This window comes from Danio rerio, chromosome 14, assembly GCF_049306965.1.
Source record: "Danio rerio strain Tuebingen ecotype United States chromosome 14, GRCz12tu, whole genome shotgun sequence".
Taxonomy (NCBI): Eukaryota; Metazoa; Chordata; class Actinopteri; order Cypriniformes; family Danionidae; genus Danio; species Danio rerio.
The window spans coordinates 37845253-37865631 of NC_133189.1; the positions used below are offsets into that span (position 1 = coordinate 37845253).

Consider the following 20379-nt stretch of genomic DNA (forward strand, 5'->3'; position numbering starts at 1 on the left):
TTGAATACACAACCATGAGTGATTACCAGCAACATTGAAGCAATTGATTTGAGCTTTGATTTAGATTGAATCGCACAAGCCTTGAATTAAATGGGAATACACTATTGTACCATTCATAATGTAATCATCTTACAAACCATAAAATTTAGCCAAAAGTATATAAAATTAGAACGTTGTAAAACTAGCTTATATTTGTGTAACATTCTGGAAAGGATAAAGGATGCAATGATTATTCTTTAGCTTTACATACAATAAATATGCATTTACAATAAATGTAGCTTCGATTCCAGTAAATTAAACTATTTGTTTTCTCTCCTCTTACCATGTACATTCAACCTATACCTTTCAGCTTCATTTTTTTCCTAGACAGTCAAAAGCACCCTTAAGAATTTCACAGTTTTGGTAATGATGTAGTTAAGGACCTTTGCAATCTTATATGAGTAACTGGTCAAATGCCTTACACATTTACACACACTCATTCGTCTCCATCATGAGTTTCTGATGTCTCATGGAGGGAATACTTACTTTTTCCTCTCTTTGTCCTTCTTGAGTGTGGCGGAGCCCCCTGGCTGCTGGTTCTGTGACTGCAGCAGCTCGGCAGCAGTTTTCTTCTGCTTGAAGCCGTTCAGCTCATCATCAAGAGACTTCTTCTTGTCCTCCAGTTTCTTCTTCTCGTCCTGGTGAAGTTTCTTGAGGCGATCAAACTTCTCATGCAGCTGTATTGTGAATACCATAGTCAGTACATTAGCTGTTGAATAACTACCAAAGCTTTAAATCTATAGTCCGGTTATAGAACAACTGTTTTTAGTAGAATACATTTTGTATAATATCCATTTGTCATCATCTGAAACATGATGTAGCTGATATTCCAAAATAACTTTTATACTGCAATTAATGTCAAGCAAGCAAAACATGCAAAGCACCCACATATTTGCTTTATACTCAGATTTGTTTCTGTTTATATGTATGTTAATATGCATTTGTTGTTGTCTTAGAGCCTATTTTTACATAAATGAAATTAAATGAAATTCATGCAAGTCAGATTTTATAATTTACCCATGGTTTTTGGGTGTTCACACCTATACTTTTGTTTTGGAACCTGTCTCGTTTGCCCAGTTAGCGCGGTTCGTTTGGCATATGTGAACAGGGCAATCGCGCTCTGTTCCGCGCCAAAGTAATCGCTCCGAGACCGCCTGAGTGAGGTGGTCTCGGCTCGACTGAAACGAACCCTGGAGCGCGGTTATATCACAGTGTTTTATGGATATGTAATAGGCTTACAGCTATATGAAGAGAGAATTATGAGTAGGGCAGGAAGTTTCGTGAGTCTCCGGATGCCCGCAAACGAATGATGATCTCCCGATAATCTCGCGTCTCCCTCCCGGTCCTCAAATAGGCATCGTCGCGCACCATTCTCACCCCTCCCCACCGCATCTCTCCTCAGATACGTCGCACACTCGCGCACCTTGTCAATCACCACAAAACCACCACATCTCCTGAGCGGGAGGCTGCAAAATAAACCCTGACACTCTGACCAATGTGAGGAGAGTTTACTCGCACGTGACTTGTTTTAGCTCTTTTGGTCCGATTAGAAACTTTGGAGTGTGAAAGCGAACCACTCCAAGAGCAAAGAGCAACAATGTAACATTTGTAATCTCCGTTTCGGAACAACTGAATCGATTCACAGGTGTGAAAGCACCCTAAGTCAACATTTTTTCTGAACTGAAGGTACTCTTTTGGATTTGCTTGTATAAATCAGTCTAGCTAAATTGCTACATACCAAGCATTGAACATTTGTAACAAAACTGCAACAAAATAACAAACTGTACCTCCTTTTCTGCCTCTTTCAGCTCTGCCTCCTTCTCTTTGACTCTCTGGACAAACATCTGCCTCATCTCCTCCTCTTTCTTCTGAAGCTCACCCATGAACTCATTCCTCTTGGCCTCATATGTTTCCTGAAGGCTAAACAACACACAACAGATGTTTAATCATTCATTAATACCCAAAATCCAGATCTTCATGTGACAGGGTGTGGTGGAGCCTTTTTTCAGCTCAGCTGGTGTGATTTTGACTTTACCCTCACCTGAAAGGTTTGCTATCGGGGTCAGTGTCTTTGAATCCCATCTCTTCCAGTTTGCAACGGCGATAAAGCTCATAATGGCGAGTGTGGGTCTGCTCCCGCAGGTCCTCCATGTTGACCCTGATCAGCATCTCTCTCAGCTTCACGAAATCACAGTGATTCTCATTCTCCACTGAAAAACACAAAACACATCATATTCAGTGAGTATTAATCACCATAGTCTTACATTCCTGAAAATAAAAAAAGTTATTTATTGAAATAAAGGGTTCCAGAACTATCACCCATGGAACCTTCATATCCCACAAAATGTTATTTAGTGCAAAAGAGTTTGATAGATACTTTTAAAGGGTTAAAATTCTATTATTAAATTACTCACCCTCATATTATTTTGAAAGCTTTCAAGACCTTTGGTCATCTTTGAAATACAAATAATGTATTTTAGATGCAATTGTCCTTCTTAGACTGCAAGTTTCCAAATTCATAAAGGTCAAATAAAATCATCCTTAAAACAGACCCTATACCTACCAGTGATTAAGTCAGAATATTATCAAGCCACAAGAATACTTTTGCGCTCACATAAATCAAAACAGTCTTTGAGCAGACAAAACTGTTGAATAAAGTTAGCATAGGTTGCATGTTTGCAAAATTGTACACTTTGGCTGCATCCGAAACCGCATAGTTCCATACTATACGTATGCTAAAATCAGTATGTGAGCTAAGTGGTATGTCCGAATTTATAAATTCAAAAATCAGTATGTGAGAAATACCCGGATGACTCACTACTTCCGGCGAGATTCTGAAGTGCGCATCCCATGTATGCTGCGCTATCCCATGATGTCCCTCGAGAGAATTCATGAATGGGAATCAATGAAGCAACGCAACTGACACAGGCAGGTCACGTGGCCATGACAAAATGGCGGATGTAGTGCATCCAAATTCCATTCAGACGTCTTCCATTCATACTGTATAGAACATACTTTTCTAACGGCCGAGTAGTACCTTTAAGTTCAAATGCAGTACCTACTTAGTAGTAGGCGGTTTCGGACGCAGCCTTTGTGTGTGTGTGTCACATACACCATGGATGCACCTGTGCTTTGTTTTTAAAGAAAGTCGTGTGTGGGCATCCAGGGTATAGATCAGTGCACATCACTAATGGATGAGCACTCTATACTGACACTGAGGAGAAGAAACTGTTGTATAAAGTCATTATTTTTGTTATAAGCACACAAAAGTATTCTCATAGTTTAACAATATTTTGATTGAACCACTGAAGACACCTGAATGAGGATGTTTTTTTTCTTTAAACAAGTCGGGATTCTGGAACCTTATTTTCTATGGAGAATGAGGGAGCTCTTAAATTCATCTTAAAACATCTTCATTTGTGTTCAGTATGAGTGAAGGTCTCTGGGGTTTGGAACAAGTGTGTGAGAAATTACTGACAGAATTTTCATTTTTGGGTGAACTAAACCTCAATTATTGAAGTTTTTTTTAAAGGACACTATAAGATTCTTATGGGAACCTAAAATGTTTCTTTTATGGCATTGCTACAAAATAAAACTTTTGAAACCTTTATTTAAAGAGTATATATTGAGATACGGAAAAAGAAGAAAAATCTCTTGTACATGCCACACCCATTAATTACCCTTAATGATGGAAACTTAAAAGTTAAAGAGGGAGGTTATTTATAGAGAAGTTGCAGACAAATAATTGACATAACTTGAGAGTGCAGGAATGTATAATGAGCTAGAAAAATTGGGCAGAAAATTCAAACAGCTTATTTTCCTAAACGCGGTTATAGTAATATCTTAATTTTATGAAATATATAAGTTTTGCTAGCATTCTTCTATTTACACCATTGACGCAAGCCGAAGACAAACAGACATGACCTCTATGAACTCTGAGCAGCTGTGATCTAGTACTTCTGACACCACCACATTCCCTTGTAGCAGCTACTGCAACAGCATAAACAAATACATTTTATTGCATTTGCTAAATAAATAATGAGTGGCTACCTTCAGTTTCAAGCAAGGCTCCACAAGGGAGTTCTGGGTGATTGCCAGGCCAGATGTGGTAGACTAGGATTTCTAAGAGTTTTGTGTGCATTGCCTGTATTTCCTAAGGTATTCTTGGTTATTGATAGATGGATGCTTAATGGCCTTTCAAAAAGTACTCATTCCTCCTAACAGAATATATTAAACCTGACCACAGTCTGACTACTTTCGGCTATTCTAATAAAATGGATGATATTTGTCGCAACTCAGCTATAAGCCTTGATGGTTGGCATGATTGCAGCCAAAAAGATGATTTTACTCCATTGGAAATATCCGCTGACTCCCTGCTAGAATAACTGATTGTCAAATTGGTTTATTTTACTCTAGCTATTGTTTTTGCATCTGTGTGAACATATCCTGTAAATGTTAGATAAAATATTATAAAATGCTCTAAATGAACTTTAATGGCTTCTTTCTTATTAAAGAAGAGACTAGAGCTGAATGTTCATTTGTTATTAAGAGAAAAGCATGCAGAGCTTGTTAGCATTTACCTAAAATGGATGTTCCCTAAAAGCAAAACTACTCAGGCATATCAAATTAACCCCAAGCGAAGAACAAAGCAGAACTTTCAATAAATATCAGGTCTTTAAATATTCTAGTTTGTAGCCAATGCAGATAGCGAGATTTTCTTACAGGCTTGCTATCTGAAATACATTTGCATTCCTTTCAATATGGTTTTAATCCATGTCCTGTAGTAGAATAAATTCTGTCATAAATCTGAAGTAAACTAGACACGGAGCATGAAAACATCACATATCCAATATTTTTCTTCAGTCAGGTCAGGCTTGCAGGAAGCTAAATTAAGTAGGAGCACGTGATCTGCCCTGCAGCCTTGTGTGCCAGCAGAAAGGGAGCAGGATGAGAGATTCAGAGTGATGTCACAGACAGCCTGAGGAGTCACTGCACTGCTGCTGTAAAGCTCCACATCAAATGACTGCATGCGTTCAGCACACAATAATAAAGACTGACAGGATGAATTGAGAATGAAATGAGCTTGACTTACTCATGGAACATGACTAATGAACATCTTTGTACTGGAAACATACAATGTCCAAATGCCCTTTAAACCAGATAATTAGAGAAATTGTGGGTTTGAGCAGAAAACAATGATGTTTGAAGAATCACGTTGCATGCTATTTTAAGGTGTAAAAGGTTTCATTATTACCGTTTTATTATTAATAAATAAACGCAGCATTATTCAGTAGAAAATATTTGAAACTTTTTTCAGACTTTGTTTTTAATGTATTGTTTTTCCTCATCCATGCTTCTTGTCTGTATTTAACCAATAAATGTCCCCTGTTAGGGAATTTTTTTATATAGCAACAAACAATATTACGTTTTTTTACTGTATTTTTACACTCACCGGCCACTTTATTAGGTACACCTTCCTAGTACCGAGTTGGACCCTCTTTTGCCATCAAAACTGCCCTAATCCTTTGTGGCATAGAATCAACAAGGTACTGGAAATATTCCTCATAGATTTTGGTCTATATTGATATAATTGCATCATGCATTTGCTGCAGATTTGCTAGCTGCACATCCATGATGTGAAACAACTCATTGTCATGTTCATGAAACCAGTCTAAGAAGATTGGCGCTATGACATGGCGCGTTATCCTGCTGGAAGTAGCCATCAGAAGATAGGTACTCTGTGGTCATAAAGGGATAAAAAAACAATACTCAGGTAGGCTGTGGCGTTGACACGATGCTCAATTGGTACTAATGGGCATAAAGTGTGTCAAAAAAATATCCCCCGCACCATTACACCAACACCAGCCTGAAATGCATTTAGGCATGTATACATGGTCAAGACGATCTGCTGCAGTTCAGAATGGGGAAGAAAAGTAAAAAAAAAAGTCTTCTTAACAAGGCTGCATTATTTAGAATGAACAAAAATAATCAGTAGTAGAGCATGAAGTAGATGTTTAACCAGTTCTGTTTTTAGACGATCTTTAAAAAAAAAAGTTTAAAAAATACATTTCTTCTTCCCTGTTGCCTTTCACTTCACCTCTCAGAATAGCAACCAGTGATGGCTTTGTGTATGCTATGAAACAACAAATCAGCACTGTGCTGATGTCATTTTCCTGTAGCTCCACAATCATAAGTCAAATGAAAATTACACCTCAGTTTCTCTTTTTGACAGATCTAATACATTAACATTACACCCTGCTGTGGAAAAAAAGAGAAAAGAAATTGCGAGTAGCGTGGGAGTGTCCAGACAAAATGCTAGAGAAAGCCAGGGATGGGTTGGGTCTGGACATCCTGAACAAAGAGGCCACGGCCAAACAGAGGGAAGAGCCCAGTGTCATTTCCTCTAGAAGACGTGACCGGCACTTACCCTGGACGGTTCCCCATGGGTACTGGCGTGCTCGCACCATCTTGTTCCCAATCTTCACTTCCTCAGTGCTTCCCACCACTGCAAAAGGCAAATGACCCTGCAGAAAAAAAACCCACAAACAAATTATTAACAGAAACACTTTAATTCTTACAGAAATACCCATGATGACACAGCATTTAATTCAATGTAGATACATAAAGGGGCAAATAAAAAGAAATGTTTAGTGACCGGTTTTGGCAAAGGGTATTTCAAAAGTGATAGAGTAATGATACAAACGATTTTATTTAGCAAAAAAATGCAATTTTTTAACTTTCAGTTATACAAGACTCTTGGGGAAAAAGTAAAAATTAAAAATCCAAAAAATATTAAAACTGTTTACAACATTTATAACTAAGATAAGTAATAATTACGGCTAAATATTCTAATTTGGATTCACAAGAATGGTTTACTATTTAGAATATTTTCAAATCATGACAAAATTGTATTACAAGTTACCAAAATATCGTCATTTTAGTGTATTTATTAAATAAATGCAAAAAACTGTGAGAATGACTTTCAGAATAAAAAAGTAAAAACAACAAAATGGTCTATTCTAAAATGGTCTTGTCTAAAAGACAAGAATGATCTACAAAATCACTGAGACAAATATATGAGGGAACATCCCACTTAAAACAAGCAGGATGGTCCTAAGGTCAGCTATCTTTATTTGCAATGGTTAGCCAGTACTGGATGAACCCAGCAGTAACCCTGTAGGCATGGGCTGTGTGGAGACACTGACATTCATTCATCTGTAGTGTGTCTTTCCCACAGTACAATCATGCTGTGAGAGTAAACTGATGAAGAATGCCTCTCCTATTGTGGTGTCAATTCCTGTGAGCAAACACAGGCAGGAAAAGCTGGACGCCATATGGACTCTTTCTCACTTAAACTGCTAAACTATGACATGAAATAAGAACTGGCCAAGCACTAAAGTAGAAAACGCTTAGTCTCCAAGCAAAACAGAACATAGTGCATATATGACATTTAACACAAGAGATTTTTAAGGCACAGTTCAGCCAAAAAAGAAAAATCACCCTCAAGTGGTTACAACACTGCTTTGGAGTTCATTTTTCCTGTTGAATACAAAAGAGCATATCTTAAAGAAAGTTGAAAATCAGAAGCCATTGACATACCTATGGATACCAGTTTCCAACATTCTTCAAAATATCTTTTGTATTCAACAGGAAAAAACAACTCAAACAGGTTTAGAATAACAGGTGGAGGATTAAGCTACAAGTTACATTTTTGGGTAATTAATTGGGAAATCTATCCCCTTTAAGTCAAAGAAAACCACATCATTTTAAATCTTTTCTAAAGTAATTAGATAATTACCAACATCCTGTGAGAGGAATTTTTTCTCATATTGCTCACAGTAACTGAATTTAAGACTTGAAAACCTATTCTAATGTAGCTGCATGTTTTTATTTTATTTTTGCCTGAAATATACAGTGCGACATATAAGGTTATCCAATCTTTTAAGGTTAGCATTCTGTTGTTCAGTTCAAAAAATAATTTTAGCATAAAAATCTGCATTCAATTTTTGGTAGATTTAAAAAATATATTTAAAAAAATTATTACACATTAAAAACAATTTTTTAGCACAAATTAAAATAATACTTCATGCACACAACAACAGGGATGAATGTGAATGAAATTCAGCAGTTTGATCCTTACATTCATAGTTGAGTTGATCTCCGCCACGGTCTCATCATCAGTGGGAAACTGGTAGATCTGGACGCCATTGCTCACCAACTCACTCGTGATCTTGATTTTGAACTTGGCAAGTTCACTCTTTGAAATGGCATCTGATTTGGCAATGATGGGGATGATATTTACCTATTTAAGAAAAGTCAACACAAATTAAAGGTGCACCAAGCAATAATTTATAAATGCTTTTGACCACAGTATCCCAAGTTGCAAAATACCCTTCTAGGGCTGCACGATTCTGGCTAAAATAAGAATCATGATTTGTTTTCTTTCAAATTAAGCTCACAATTTTCTCACAATTTTTTAAATGTAAAAAAATGTCAATATGAGAAGTCTGTTGTTATAGTTATTTCTCAAATATATGGTAAAAGAACAATAATAATATTAGGCATAGGTGTAAGTCTACTCTTGGTTAAAATGGTAAATTTTGTATAGACTTGGACTTGGTGTAGACTCGAGTAGACTTTAAATTTGTCCCGGTCATTATTGCCAATCAAGTGATTACATCAGAATACAACTAATCATAATTCTAAAGTTGAATTACTGTTTGAGATATATGCTTGTCATTGTCACTGACAAACATTATTAGACCATTTTTTCCCACTGGTAAAACGAGACATTTGTTATTATAAGACTCAGATTCTTGCATTACATTTAACATTATAGAGGCTAGTAGTTATTGTGACAGTGTTAAACATTTATTTTCATGCACAATACTCTGTGGTCGATACGAAAGAAAAAAACATTAATTTCATTAACTGTTATCCACAGCATATGCAAGTTCTGTTCACTAAAGCAGACACCATTAGCGAGAGCGTCCTCTCGGAAGAGAACAAACAGTGTTACAGCTCATGTGTAATTTCACGGCCCCAAACAAGTCATTACATTAAGACAGAAATTACATTTGTGGGTGAATTATGCCTTATAAATACAGTATGTGACACTTTTAACATCCTTTGGAGGTGTCCACATTGCTGAGCAACATAAAACAATGTGAAGACTTGCTTTATGCTTCTCCCGAACTTAAAAATATAATTGACTGAATCGTAGAAATGCTGAATTAAGATCATGGAGAAATAAAAAATAAAAAACGCAAACTTTTTTTGATTAATCGTGCAGCCCTATATCCTTTCATCCAATCATCACTAATAGCTGCGTTTAGTAACTATAGCAGGGATGTAAAAAGAGGTCCTGTTGGGTTATGGGAGTGCTTGTTTTGGTGCTTTCCAATATCAACATTGTTTGTCGAAATTAGCTTAGTGCACATTTAAATCAATGCATTTGCAGAGGAATTAAGATGAGAACAATAAGCCAGAACAGCAGTGGTCGGATGACATCAATGCAAACTGACATATAAAACCTCAAATGGCCCTAGTGAGTAAATATTTCCCCTTCAGACAGTAAACTTTCAACCACTCACACAGTAAATAACTAATTCTGGGTGTAATCAACCTCAGAACATCTGTCTGAATCCAGATAAATATAGATGCTCATCTCTTATGCCTGAGCAAACAAAATCAAATGGTACACAGATTACAGGAAAGACTGCATTTATTTCACTCTACTGTATATGCAGATGCTGCTGCAGTGCTGTAAGAGATTTCTTTTTACATTTTTAATTAGAAGCAGCTAATGCAATTAAAATGAACTTCACAGAACCCTATGAAGGCTTACATAACCAATGCTCTCTCACATCTGAACGTCCTCAAATTGGAACAGAATTCACCATATGCAGCTATTTGTTATTCACTTTGAAACCAGCTCAGAGAGGATATTTAAGGGAGAGTTTGCCTATAAGTCACAGTCCTATTTACTGTCAAACACAATGGCCTGCTGACTCTTCTTCTAAAATGAATCTGTTGTTTGCCATGAAAGACAGGTATATGGGAACAGTGTGAGGACGAGTAAATGATTTTATTTTTGGATGAATTAGTCTGATAATCTCTGGTCTCATGAGGGCTAAAACTAACCATGCAGGATGAATGGTAACCATGCTAGTGGGGGGAGAGGATCGAACGCCCCTCCTCCACTTCTGACCCTCATACACACACACACACACACACACACACACACACGGAGTACTCAAATCTCACTCACTCAATTTTTACACTCCTGCCACCCACACCACCATCTAAATACTACCCTCAGTAGACTGCCCACTAGATATACACATCGTCTGTTTCCGACAATTTACAACTGATGAAATGTAAGACTGAAGCAGATATTCTAAATAAAGGTTTACCCTCAGTGTGAGCACACACAAATCTTTTCTTAAGCATACAAGGCTACTGTTTAGGTCCAAGAGAGCATCTTTGTTGAGGGAGTCTGTGCAGCACACAGACAGATGAAAGAGAATGTAGTATAACACAGCTGACCTTCACTGACTCCATCTACACAGCTCCAGTGACATTAAACATGGCATAGCCATCAGCTGAATGCTTAATAAACCACATCTGAAAACATGAAAACTGCACTGCACAAACAGAAAATAATGCTGAGACACAGAGCGAACAGTATTTAGCTATAATGGCATTAAAAATCTAGTAGAATATCATTTGGTTTAATAATACAGTGCACTGTATTAGTGTGTTTATCATCGTAAATTTGGCTCAAATCCTGAGCAAGCATTTCTCAAAAATAGAATGATATTCCTTACCTTACTGTCCAACTTCTTCATAGTCACCAGGTCAAGGGACTTAAGCGAGTGTCCAGTGGGAGCAATGAAATACAGGCAAGCGTGGATCCGTGTATCATGATAACTGTGTAGTGTGCGTTTAATCTTCAGTTCCTCCTGAAGGTACGCTTCAAACTGAGCATCGATGAACTCCACAATAGACTTGTAACTGTTGAAAAGTAAAATGTGAGGACATGTTTAGAAGGAGTTCGTGGCCAAAAAGAACTTTAGGGGCATTTTCTCTTAAATGTGAACATCATAAAACAAATATGTATAAAGCTCTGACACCATTTGTGGCATCTATGAATAGATCTGAAAACAAATCTTCAGGCAATTTAAGTAAAGATGTTGTTTTAGTCATATCTGGTAATCTAACAACTGCCGCACTCAAAGCCTACGGCATCAGAAACCTGAAGAAATAAGGAAATACTCCACCCCCTAAAAATATCTGGTTTCACAATGCCATCCAAACTCTACATTACAATGAGCTCTGTGCACATAAGTGTCATGTGACACGGATCTAGAGAAGCAGGAAAAACATTTTTTCTTAAATTTAAAAAGCATGTCAAAAGCTCTTCAGTCCTAAAAATACAGGGCATTAGAGAATGTTTAGGAAAAACATATTTTAATAAAATAAGCTAAAAGTAGATTATAAGATACTGGTAATGTGCGTTGGTCAACGTCAAATTCCTGTCAGGCGTACGTGCATTTCTTGTGTGTGTTTGTTTTATTTCCACTGGCGACTCCTAGAGGCAATCATGACAAATTGCACACTACAAAGTATCTTTGAGCAGCTGTATGGGACAGGATCATCTGCATGTCTAGCAGGTATATAAGGTTTCCATACCATGCAGTTGACCAGCCAAACATTAAAGCGCAATTTACATCAATCGCCTGTTTTCCCAATGTAATCGGAGCGATCTACTGCACACACATTGCTATAAAGGCGCCATTCAGTAAATGTGCAAATAAAATATGATGCTCAAATGCGCTTAACATAATACAACCACACTTATTAATGATTCCTACTTGTGTTCCTCGTAATGAAGAGTAGGCAAAATCTGATATGTAATGGGGAAAAAGAAGAATGAGTTCAGACGCTGGATTCGAACCGAGTTCATGCTCGAACGTGTCAAAATATGTTGCCATGCGCTTTACGAGCTACGCCACTCATGCTGCTATAGACACTACAAAATTTTACACCTTTACATCAGACCATTTCTTTTTTTAACTCACTCACAGTGCGATGTTTAGACCCAACCACGTTAACCACGTCAGTTAAACTCTCCCACTTTTTCTCTTGTTATTAATTCCGAAGGGCTAACTTGCAAAAAAACACTGTTTTTCTCCCGTCTACCAACAAAAGGAGCACCTCCAATTCACATTCTGTTCAAAGTTTCTCTTTTTGCTTGCTTTTGCCATTGCTTTTGCGTTTGGTTTTGCCAACGTAGAGTCATTAGCATATTCTCACGGGGGAGGAGGCAGGGAGGGGTTTTGCGCTCGTGCACTCAGTTTCACATTAATTCGGATGTACAAAGAGAATATGTGTGGGATTCTGCATAAGCAGTGTTCCATACATCTGAATTTTTTGCTGTAAATGTGCGTACGCAATGTTTTAGTATGATTTCAACGCAAGTCTTCATACATGAGGCCACTGGTCACTGGTTACAGAAACTACAACCCTGAATCCACCTGACATGTGTCTATTCTGAGCAATGGCATTTAGACTTTATTGACTATGTTTACATGGACATTAGTTATCAAAATATTTGCCTTAATCTGAATAACACAATAATATGATTAAGGTGTTTACATGAGTTGCTTTTTAAATGTTCCTTTCATGATCTGGTTTACATGTTATAGCACATTGATGGATTAATGTCGTTGCGTTACCGCGCTATCCACCTTTCCTCAGTTTTATGTAATTTCGGGTGTTTTATTTCTAATTTTTCAGCTTTAACTACAGTTCAGCACTCACTTTCATTTAGGAATATTTCATTTATGCCCCCCTGACAAACTGAGGTATTGAATAAGAATACAAATTAAGGACTGGTGGAAGAGGGTTGTGTTAATGGAATTTAATACCACACGCCGATGAGGAAAAAAAAACTCTGCATTTCACGATGTGTGTATCTGTGGTCCTTCACTGACTCAATAGGTGCAGAGAATAGTATCAAACAGTCGTGTGTGTATGAAATATCCTGTTGCAAAACATGGTAAAATCCTGCACGATGGTAATTGTTTAATTAATGTGTTCTGTATGTATGTATGTATGTGTTCATGTCTGTACTGCACTTCAATAATGCGACTAAAATTGACATACTCCACATTTAATCTGATTTGTTTAGTTTCATTATGATTCTTAAATCAGATTAATTTATCAAAAATCACTGTGTACATGGTAGACTCTTAATCAGAGTACTGTCTTAAGCTATTAATATCTGATTATTGGTGTCCATGTAATCGTACTCATTGAGAGCATAAGTACTCAATGTGAAAAAACTGAATCAATCAATGTGTTACATGCTTAAAATGAGCACAAAAAAGCAAGTGAAAGAAAGATGCGAGGATGTCAACTTAATCCATGTGCTTTGGTATAACACAGCACATCTGACCACATGTAAAACAATGTACTGCAAATGGGGGCAAATATGTATCTTACCTGTCCTCTTTGTTGATCTGGTCTCCAAATCCTACAGTGTTGACCACAGTGAGCTTGAGTCGGACATTACTCTCCTGCAGCTCATAAGTGTTGGATTTGAGCTGCACTCCAGGCTGATTGTGCTGTGTAGGTTCGCCCTCAAATTTGGTGTTAAACAGGGTGTCCATGAGGGTTGACTTTCCCAAACCCGTCTCCCCTGTAACAAAAACACATCAGCTTATCTACCACACACAAATTTTCTACAATCTTCAAGATACCAACTTTTACATCCACAATCCTCAGATTATGCCATGTATAGGATATTCTAAATATAGTTTGTTAAATTATAGCATACATATTTTTGTCAGCTTCAATATAAAAAAAATTCTCCTTTCAGCTGATGCAAACACTTTAGCCCATTTAATCTGTGTGCAAGTCTAAAAGCCGTGCAGCAGTCCTGGCTCGGTCTGCCTGAAGGTCCTATTCTTGCACTCCTGACAACCACAAGCGCAGCAGAAATGGACATCATGCAACACCACCAGAATGTTAATTATATGGATGGCTCACATTTGCCGTTTTCTCAAACTCGGGCTGCAAATCCCATTCCCGCAAGCCTCTTTCATGCTTTCACTACAGGCTAGGGCTGAGCAATATTACAAAAATCGCATATCACGATACAAATAATCTAATACCCTGATAACAACATAACACAATATAAATAAAAAAAATATTGCACTTTAAGATTACAACTTTCACACAATGCGTGTCTGCACCTTTGTAAGACATGCAACAATGCTCTCATTTAAATTAGGAAAAATATTAATGTAAAATAAACAATGTATTTTGTGACAGCAAGAAATAAAGAGCACAAAAGGAATTTATTAACTTTTACTTTGTTCATACAGTATACACACTCACCGGTCACTTTATTAGGTACACCTGTCCAACTGCTCGTTAACGCAAATTTCTAATTAGCCAATCACATTGCAGCAATTCAATGCATTTAGGCATGTAGACATGGTCAAGGCGATCTGCTGCAGTTCAGACTGAGCATCAGAATGGGGAGGAAAGGTGATTTAAATTACTTTGAATGTGGCATGGTTGTTGATGCCAGACGGGCTGGTTGAGTATTTCAGAAAATGTTGATCTACTGGGATTTTCATGCACAACCATCTCTAGGGTTTACAGAGAATGGTTTGGAAAAGAGAAAATATCCAGTGAGCGGCAGTTCTGTGGGCGCAAATGCCTTGTTGATGCCAGAGAAAAAAAAAGGTTGAACCACTCTGGCTAGATAGAAAGGCAACAGTAACAAAAATAACCACTTGTTACAACCAAGGTATGCAGAAGAGCTTCTCTAAACGCACAACATGTCAAACCTTGAGGCGAATAAGCTACAGCAGCAGAAATTAAACCAGGTGCCACTCCTGTCAGCTAAGAACAGGAAACTAAGGCAACAATTCGCACAGGCTCACCAAAATTGGACAATAGAAGACTGGAAAAATGCTGTCGTCTGATAAGTCTCGATTTCTGCTGCGACAATCAGATGGTAGGGTCAGAATTTGATGTAAACAACATGAAAGCATGGATCCATCTTGCCTTGCAACAAGTTCAGGCTGGTGGTGGTGGTGTAATGGTGCGGGGGATATTTTCTTGGTGCACTTTGGGCCCATTAGTACCAAATGAGCATCATGTCAACACCACAGCCTACCCAAGTTTGCTGCTGATCATGTCCATTCCTTTATGACAACAGTGTCCCCATCTTCTGATGGCTACTTCCAGCAGAATAATGCGCCATGTCAAAGAGCGAATCATCTCAGACTGGTTTCTTGAACATGACAATGAGTTCAGTTTACTCAAATGGCCTCCACAGTCATCAGAACTCAATCCAATCGAGCATCTTCGGGATGTGGCAGAATGGGAGATTCTGCGTGATGCCATCATGTCAATATGGAGCAAAATCTCTGAGGAATTTTCCAACTTATTTATTGAATCTATGCCATGAAGGATTAAGGCAGTTCTGAAGGTAAAAGGGGGTCCAACCCTGTACTAGTAAGGTGTACCTAATAAAGTGGCCTGTGAGTGTATAATATTGCACAGCTCTACTTCAAACCAAAAGGCCTCTTCTGAGACCTAAAATTAAACTGATGACTTCTCACCCTGAACATCACAAGGTATGATATTCACGAGACTACATTTAAAACGGCACACTGATTCTCTTCCTCATAAGACAATTCCAGCTGATAGTTACATGAATTGCATCACTGCTTTTCTTCTGATACACACTGCGTGATATTTACAGCATGCCAAAGCAGTTAGTATTCATTATACCTGAACTTCACACAATAATCAAGAATGAAGAGGAGAAAAGCCTGCTTGACAACAGTCCTTTGCCAAATTCACTTTAGTTTCTAGAGCGTTCTTTGTTCTTTCTTCCTCAGAGGTTTGGCTAAATTGGGATAAAAGCTCTGACAGATGCCATAAACTTTAGTGCATGCTGCTAACACAGAATCTGAAACAATGACGGTTTATAAATAATTCAAACTGCAAAGTGAAAAAATGCATGACGAATATTCAGCACTGCAGGTACACGAACAAAGTCTTGTAGAGTTTACTTGCATTTTTGAAACTATTGGTTTCTTACCAGGTAGAGAGCATCATCAAGTTGAAAACAAAACAAAGATGGAGTATATTACCAAGAAAATGTGTTTTAGTTCTTAGCAACTGTTACAATCAATTCCTGAGTAAAACTTGTTTCTAGACATTTTTCGCCAGTCTTTCATAGGTTGCTATAAAATCTCTTTAGCCATTATCTTGATTTAAAAAAAAATCATATGTATATTCATGTATAATTAGCTAGCTTTTACCAGAAACTAAATATGGATTAAATGTGAGGTGAAAGAATTCTGTAAATATTTGATTATTACATTTCTTTATTATTTATAAAATATATAATCTTCAGTCCAAGCATCTATAGATATTTAAACATACTAACAATTAACCAAGCAAATATGAAACAGTACAGATTTTTACTATTTACTATTATTTATTTGACATGAACATCACAATTACACTGGACAACCAAATGTTATTAAGCGTTTTGGAAGCTCACTAATTCTCAACATCTGTCCACAAGAAGCTTGACTTGACAAAATGTAAATAAAATAGATACACATACATAACATTATAATTCTTTACATACAATTGCTGTTGGCAAAAGCAAAGGCGGCATGACATATTTGTGCAAACACTGCTGTTTTGTTTTTAACCGTTTAAGAACACTACTAAAATATTCATATTACTTTATAATTTTAGGCTAACAGGCAAATTATTACACAATTTGGTTCCCTTAACAAAGAAAACAGATTGACCAAAAGAGGTCTTACACTTTGGTACAAGACAGTCACCATTAGCAGTTGCAGTTGCCTACTGATTAGATCTTAAAAAAAAAAATATATATATATATATATATATATATATATATATATATATATATATATGATAAATAAATTTAATAAAACTAAAAAGTTTATTTCTACATAAAACGTCACAATGATGCCATTACATTTGCTTTAAGTCCATAATTATAACTGCTTGTTTATATATTGAGTCAGGCTTCACTATAGTTAAATAGCCGTGTGACCATGAGGTAATCAATATGACAAGTGAGAGAATATCATTGTGTGCATGTAAGATTTGGTAGTTTGCTTCTTTAAAAATCTTCTAATAAACTCAAAACTACTACTACTTTTATGGTAGTTTATGCATTTAGCAAACTAAAATGATTGCATTCATATGTACACAGACAAATAAAACAGCACCTGTTATAAAATCACATGGCAGTGCATGACATAGTTTGCACCATGCTCTGCTGTTTAAGCTATGAGAATGCTTTTCACTAGTCAACATTTAAAGGGGACAATTCACTCACAAAACAAAAAGATACTCTTTTGAAGTCATAATTTACTTGTAACACACCTATTTGAGCTTCTTCTGCTGAACACACAAGATGATATTTTGAATAGGACAACTGACTCCCATAGCAGTTGTTATTTTCTAGTATGAATGTCCACGGTTGCAGGATTACAACATTCTTTAAATTATCTTTTTTTGAGCTCAACAGAAAAAATAAACTGAGAAGAAATTTGTGAATAAATTTTTATTTGTGAGTAAACCATCCCTTTAAATGGCAAGTTTATGTATAATTACTAAGACCCAGGTGTAACCCACATTACTGCACATGTATCTCTGCCTTGTGTAAGGCCTACTTCCTCTTCCTCTCACCACATTAGATTACCCAGTATGCTTTGGTGCTTTTTATGAATATCATCCTCTTTGGCATACATGTGTTACACCTCAACATTAAATGAATTGAAATACAAAGACACCAGTGCTGGTCCAATCAAAAAATGCCATCTGGCTTTCACTGACACGATGCTGTTATTCATGTTTCTGTCTGCATCCTCATAATGGAATGTAACATTGTGCTCATTTAGATTAAGAATATTATTACTGTAAACCCTTTATTTTGTGACACCACTTAATAAATGATAAAGCATAATATATGCAATAGACTTTTTATTTCATCCTTACGATAGTCAACATTTGAAGTGGATCAAATAAAAAAAAGTTAATAAAATTGTCTCATGGTTGTTGTTCAATAAGTTTTGATCCAATTCAAACGTCGATTTATTCCCACAACAAATTTATCAATACAACACATAGGGACAAAACAGTTTTCTCTTGGCGGTCAAGAGAGATCAAACATGCTGCAGTGCAAGTAAAAAAATAAATAAATAAATAAAATAAAAACGCATGCAAATATGAAAACACTAACAAATTAAGAAAACATCTCCAGCAACTTGAGAACAGAGGACCATGCAAATTCTCACGACATATGCAAATACAAAAACATGCTGCAAATAGCACAAACTGCAACAAAAAGATGTCGGGGGGACCCCAAAAGTGACAAATCATGAACCAGGAAGTCCTTTGTTTTTTTGTTTGTATAATTTTAGGCCTAATTATCTGAAGAAGGGCAAAATTAACAGTAAATTAATATTTTGTTTTTTTGAAATGGCATGTTATACTGACAATACCAATGGCTCGGTTGCATGGTTTCCGCTACATTCATTCATGGTGGAGCAGCAGGAGCACCACACCAAAAATCGTTCCTGCCACAGCTTCATTACAGCTTCTAATTAAAAACCTTCAGTTGTTGCTGTTACTTTTCTTATAGCAGGTTATAATCACACCAAAACGTATTAAAATGTAAGTGAATTAAAACAGAGCAAACTTTTCTGTAATCATCGTAGTGCTGTGTGTTAATTGTTTAATCCTTTAAAGGTTACATGCTGACTGACTGACTGATAGGGCTGTGTGATCCGCGAGGCCAGCAAACACAACATAGCTTTCAGTTATAATGAATAGTATCCATAATTATACTTTACTTATGGATAAAGGTCTACGGTTCGGCATTCAATGACTTTATCTTGCTGGAGTTTATGACCGTTTCACTTTACTTCAGGATGCATCAATGCTGTTCAGTAGGTCTATTTGGAGACATTAATAAATATTCCTAAAAAATCTAATAAATGTTGGAGACATACTTGTTACATAAATGCACTAAATCGCATTTCAGCAGCGTTTATTTGAGAGTGCACAACAAAATCTGCGCTTGAGCAGCATATACTGTATTTGAGGGTGTGCAAGAAGTTGTGCACAAAAATTTAAAATGGATATGGAATAGACAGAAGATACCCTGACTGTTGTACCCTACTTGCAGCTTGTTTCTGTATTTGCATGTGCTGTAAGAATTTGTGTGTGCGTGTTGAAGATGTTTTTTCAATTCGTTAGGGTTTTTCTATTTGCGTATGTGATTTAACTCATATCATGTTTAACCTTTTTCGGCTTCTGTAATTTTCCCTAAATGATGCATTTTATTGCAAACCAGCATTCTCAAAAAACTAACTTGCAATAATCTTTTTTAATGATGATTTTCGTTCATACTATCACTTAACTGATAGTATGAAATTAAATCCCAAGTTCCTGCAACTGCTCTCCATCAGTGCACCAGTATTTAGTAAGTGGGTCACAGGACAAAATCAGTATGTGTACGCAGTGGAGTGGTGTGACATAGACTGAAGCAAATGCTTAGTTTTGCCCCAAGTAAAAAGGAGCTCCCACATGACACACTCACCCACACAGAGGATATTGAAGCAGAAACCATGGTTGACGGACTTGTTGACCAGCTGGTCCGGCATGCTGTCAAAGCCAACATGACCAGAGAGTGGGACAGCACGTGCACCCTCTCCCTAAAATACAAGAAAAGCAAAGCATATAAATGAAACAAGCAAGACAACTTTTAAAAAAATCGATTCTTTGAACAGTTTCTCATTGGTAGCAATGCAAAAAAAGTCTTTGTATGCATTTATAAGAATACAAAAAATATTTAAAAACAAACCCAGTACAATTTGTAATACTGTAGTACAGATCTCTAGTTTCTCCTCTGTGCACTTCCTCTTTCCTGTCTGATCTCAACTCTTGAAACCACAATCAGGCAAACAAACACGTAAACCATCTGCAGTTGCAGACCAATGTTTCCCTTATCAAGTAACCTGTAAGATACTTGTGTAGCAAAACGGTTGTCAATAACTAAACACAAATGTCAAATTTTGATCTGTATTCCACTCCAGCACTTCCTCTGCCATTGTTCACACCTGGTCTGCAAAAACTCTGACAGGAAAGGCTGTCTGCCCACATTTACAGCATATCCTTTGGTGTGTGGGTGTTCGCATATGTGTGGCCTATACGAGGAGCACAGTGAATGTGCCAAATCAGTGGATTTTTGCTAGA

General features: G+C 36.9%; 1 protein-coding gene across 7 annotated transcripts in view; it reads right to left on the reverse strand.

Annotated features, from left to right (window-relative positions):
- Positions 1–20379, reverse strand: part of septin6 (septin 6) — a 30223-nt gene that overhangs the window by 8124 nt on the left and 1720 nt on the right. For 6 of the 7 annotated variants that reach the window (XR_225093.6, XR_012389384.1, XM_005173240.6 and 3 more), the window contains 8 exon segments: positions 19724–19838; positions 13549–13744; positions 10869–11055; positions 8180–8341; positions 6467–6563; positions 2081–2249; positions 1827–1959; positions 526–716 (listed from right to left, as the gene is read on the reverse strand). Coding sequence is in view for 4 of the 7 variants with exons in the window: in XM_005173240.6 (XP_005173297.1) it covers positions 526–716; positions 1827–1959; positions 2081–2249; positions 6467–6563; positions 8180–8341; positions 10869–11055; positions 13549–13744; positions 19724–19838 (1250 nt within the window). In the remaining 3 variants the exon portion in view is untranslated. 7 annotated transcript variants of the gene reach the window in all.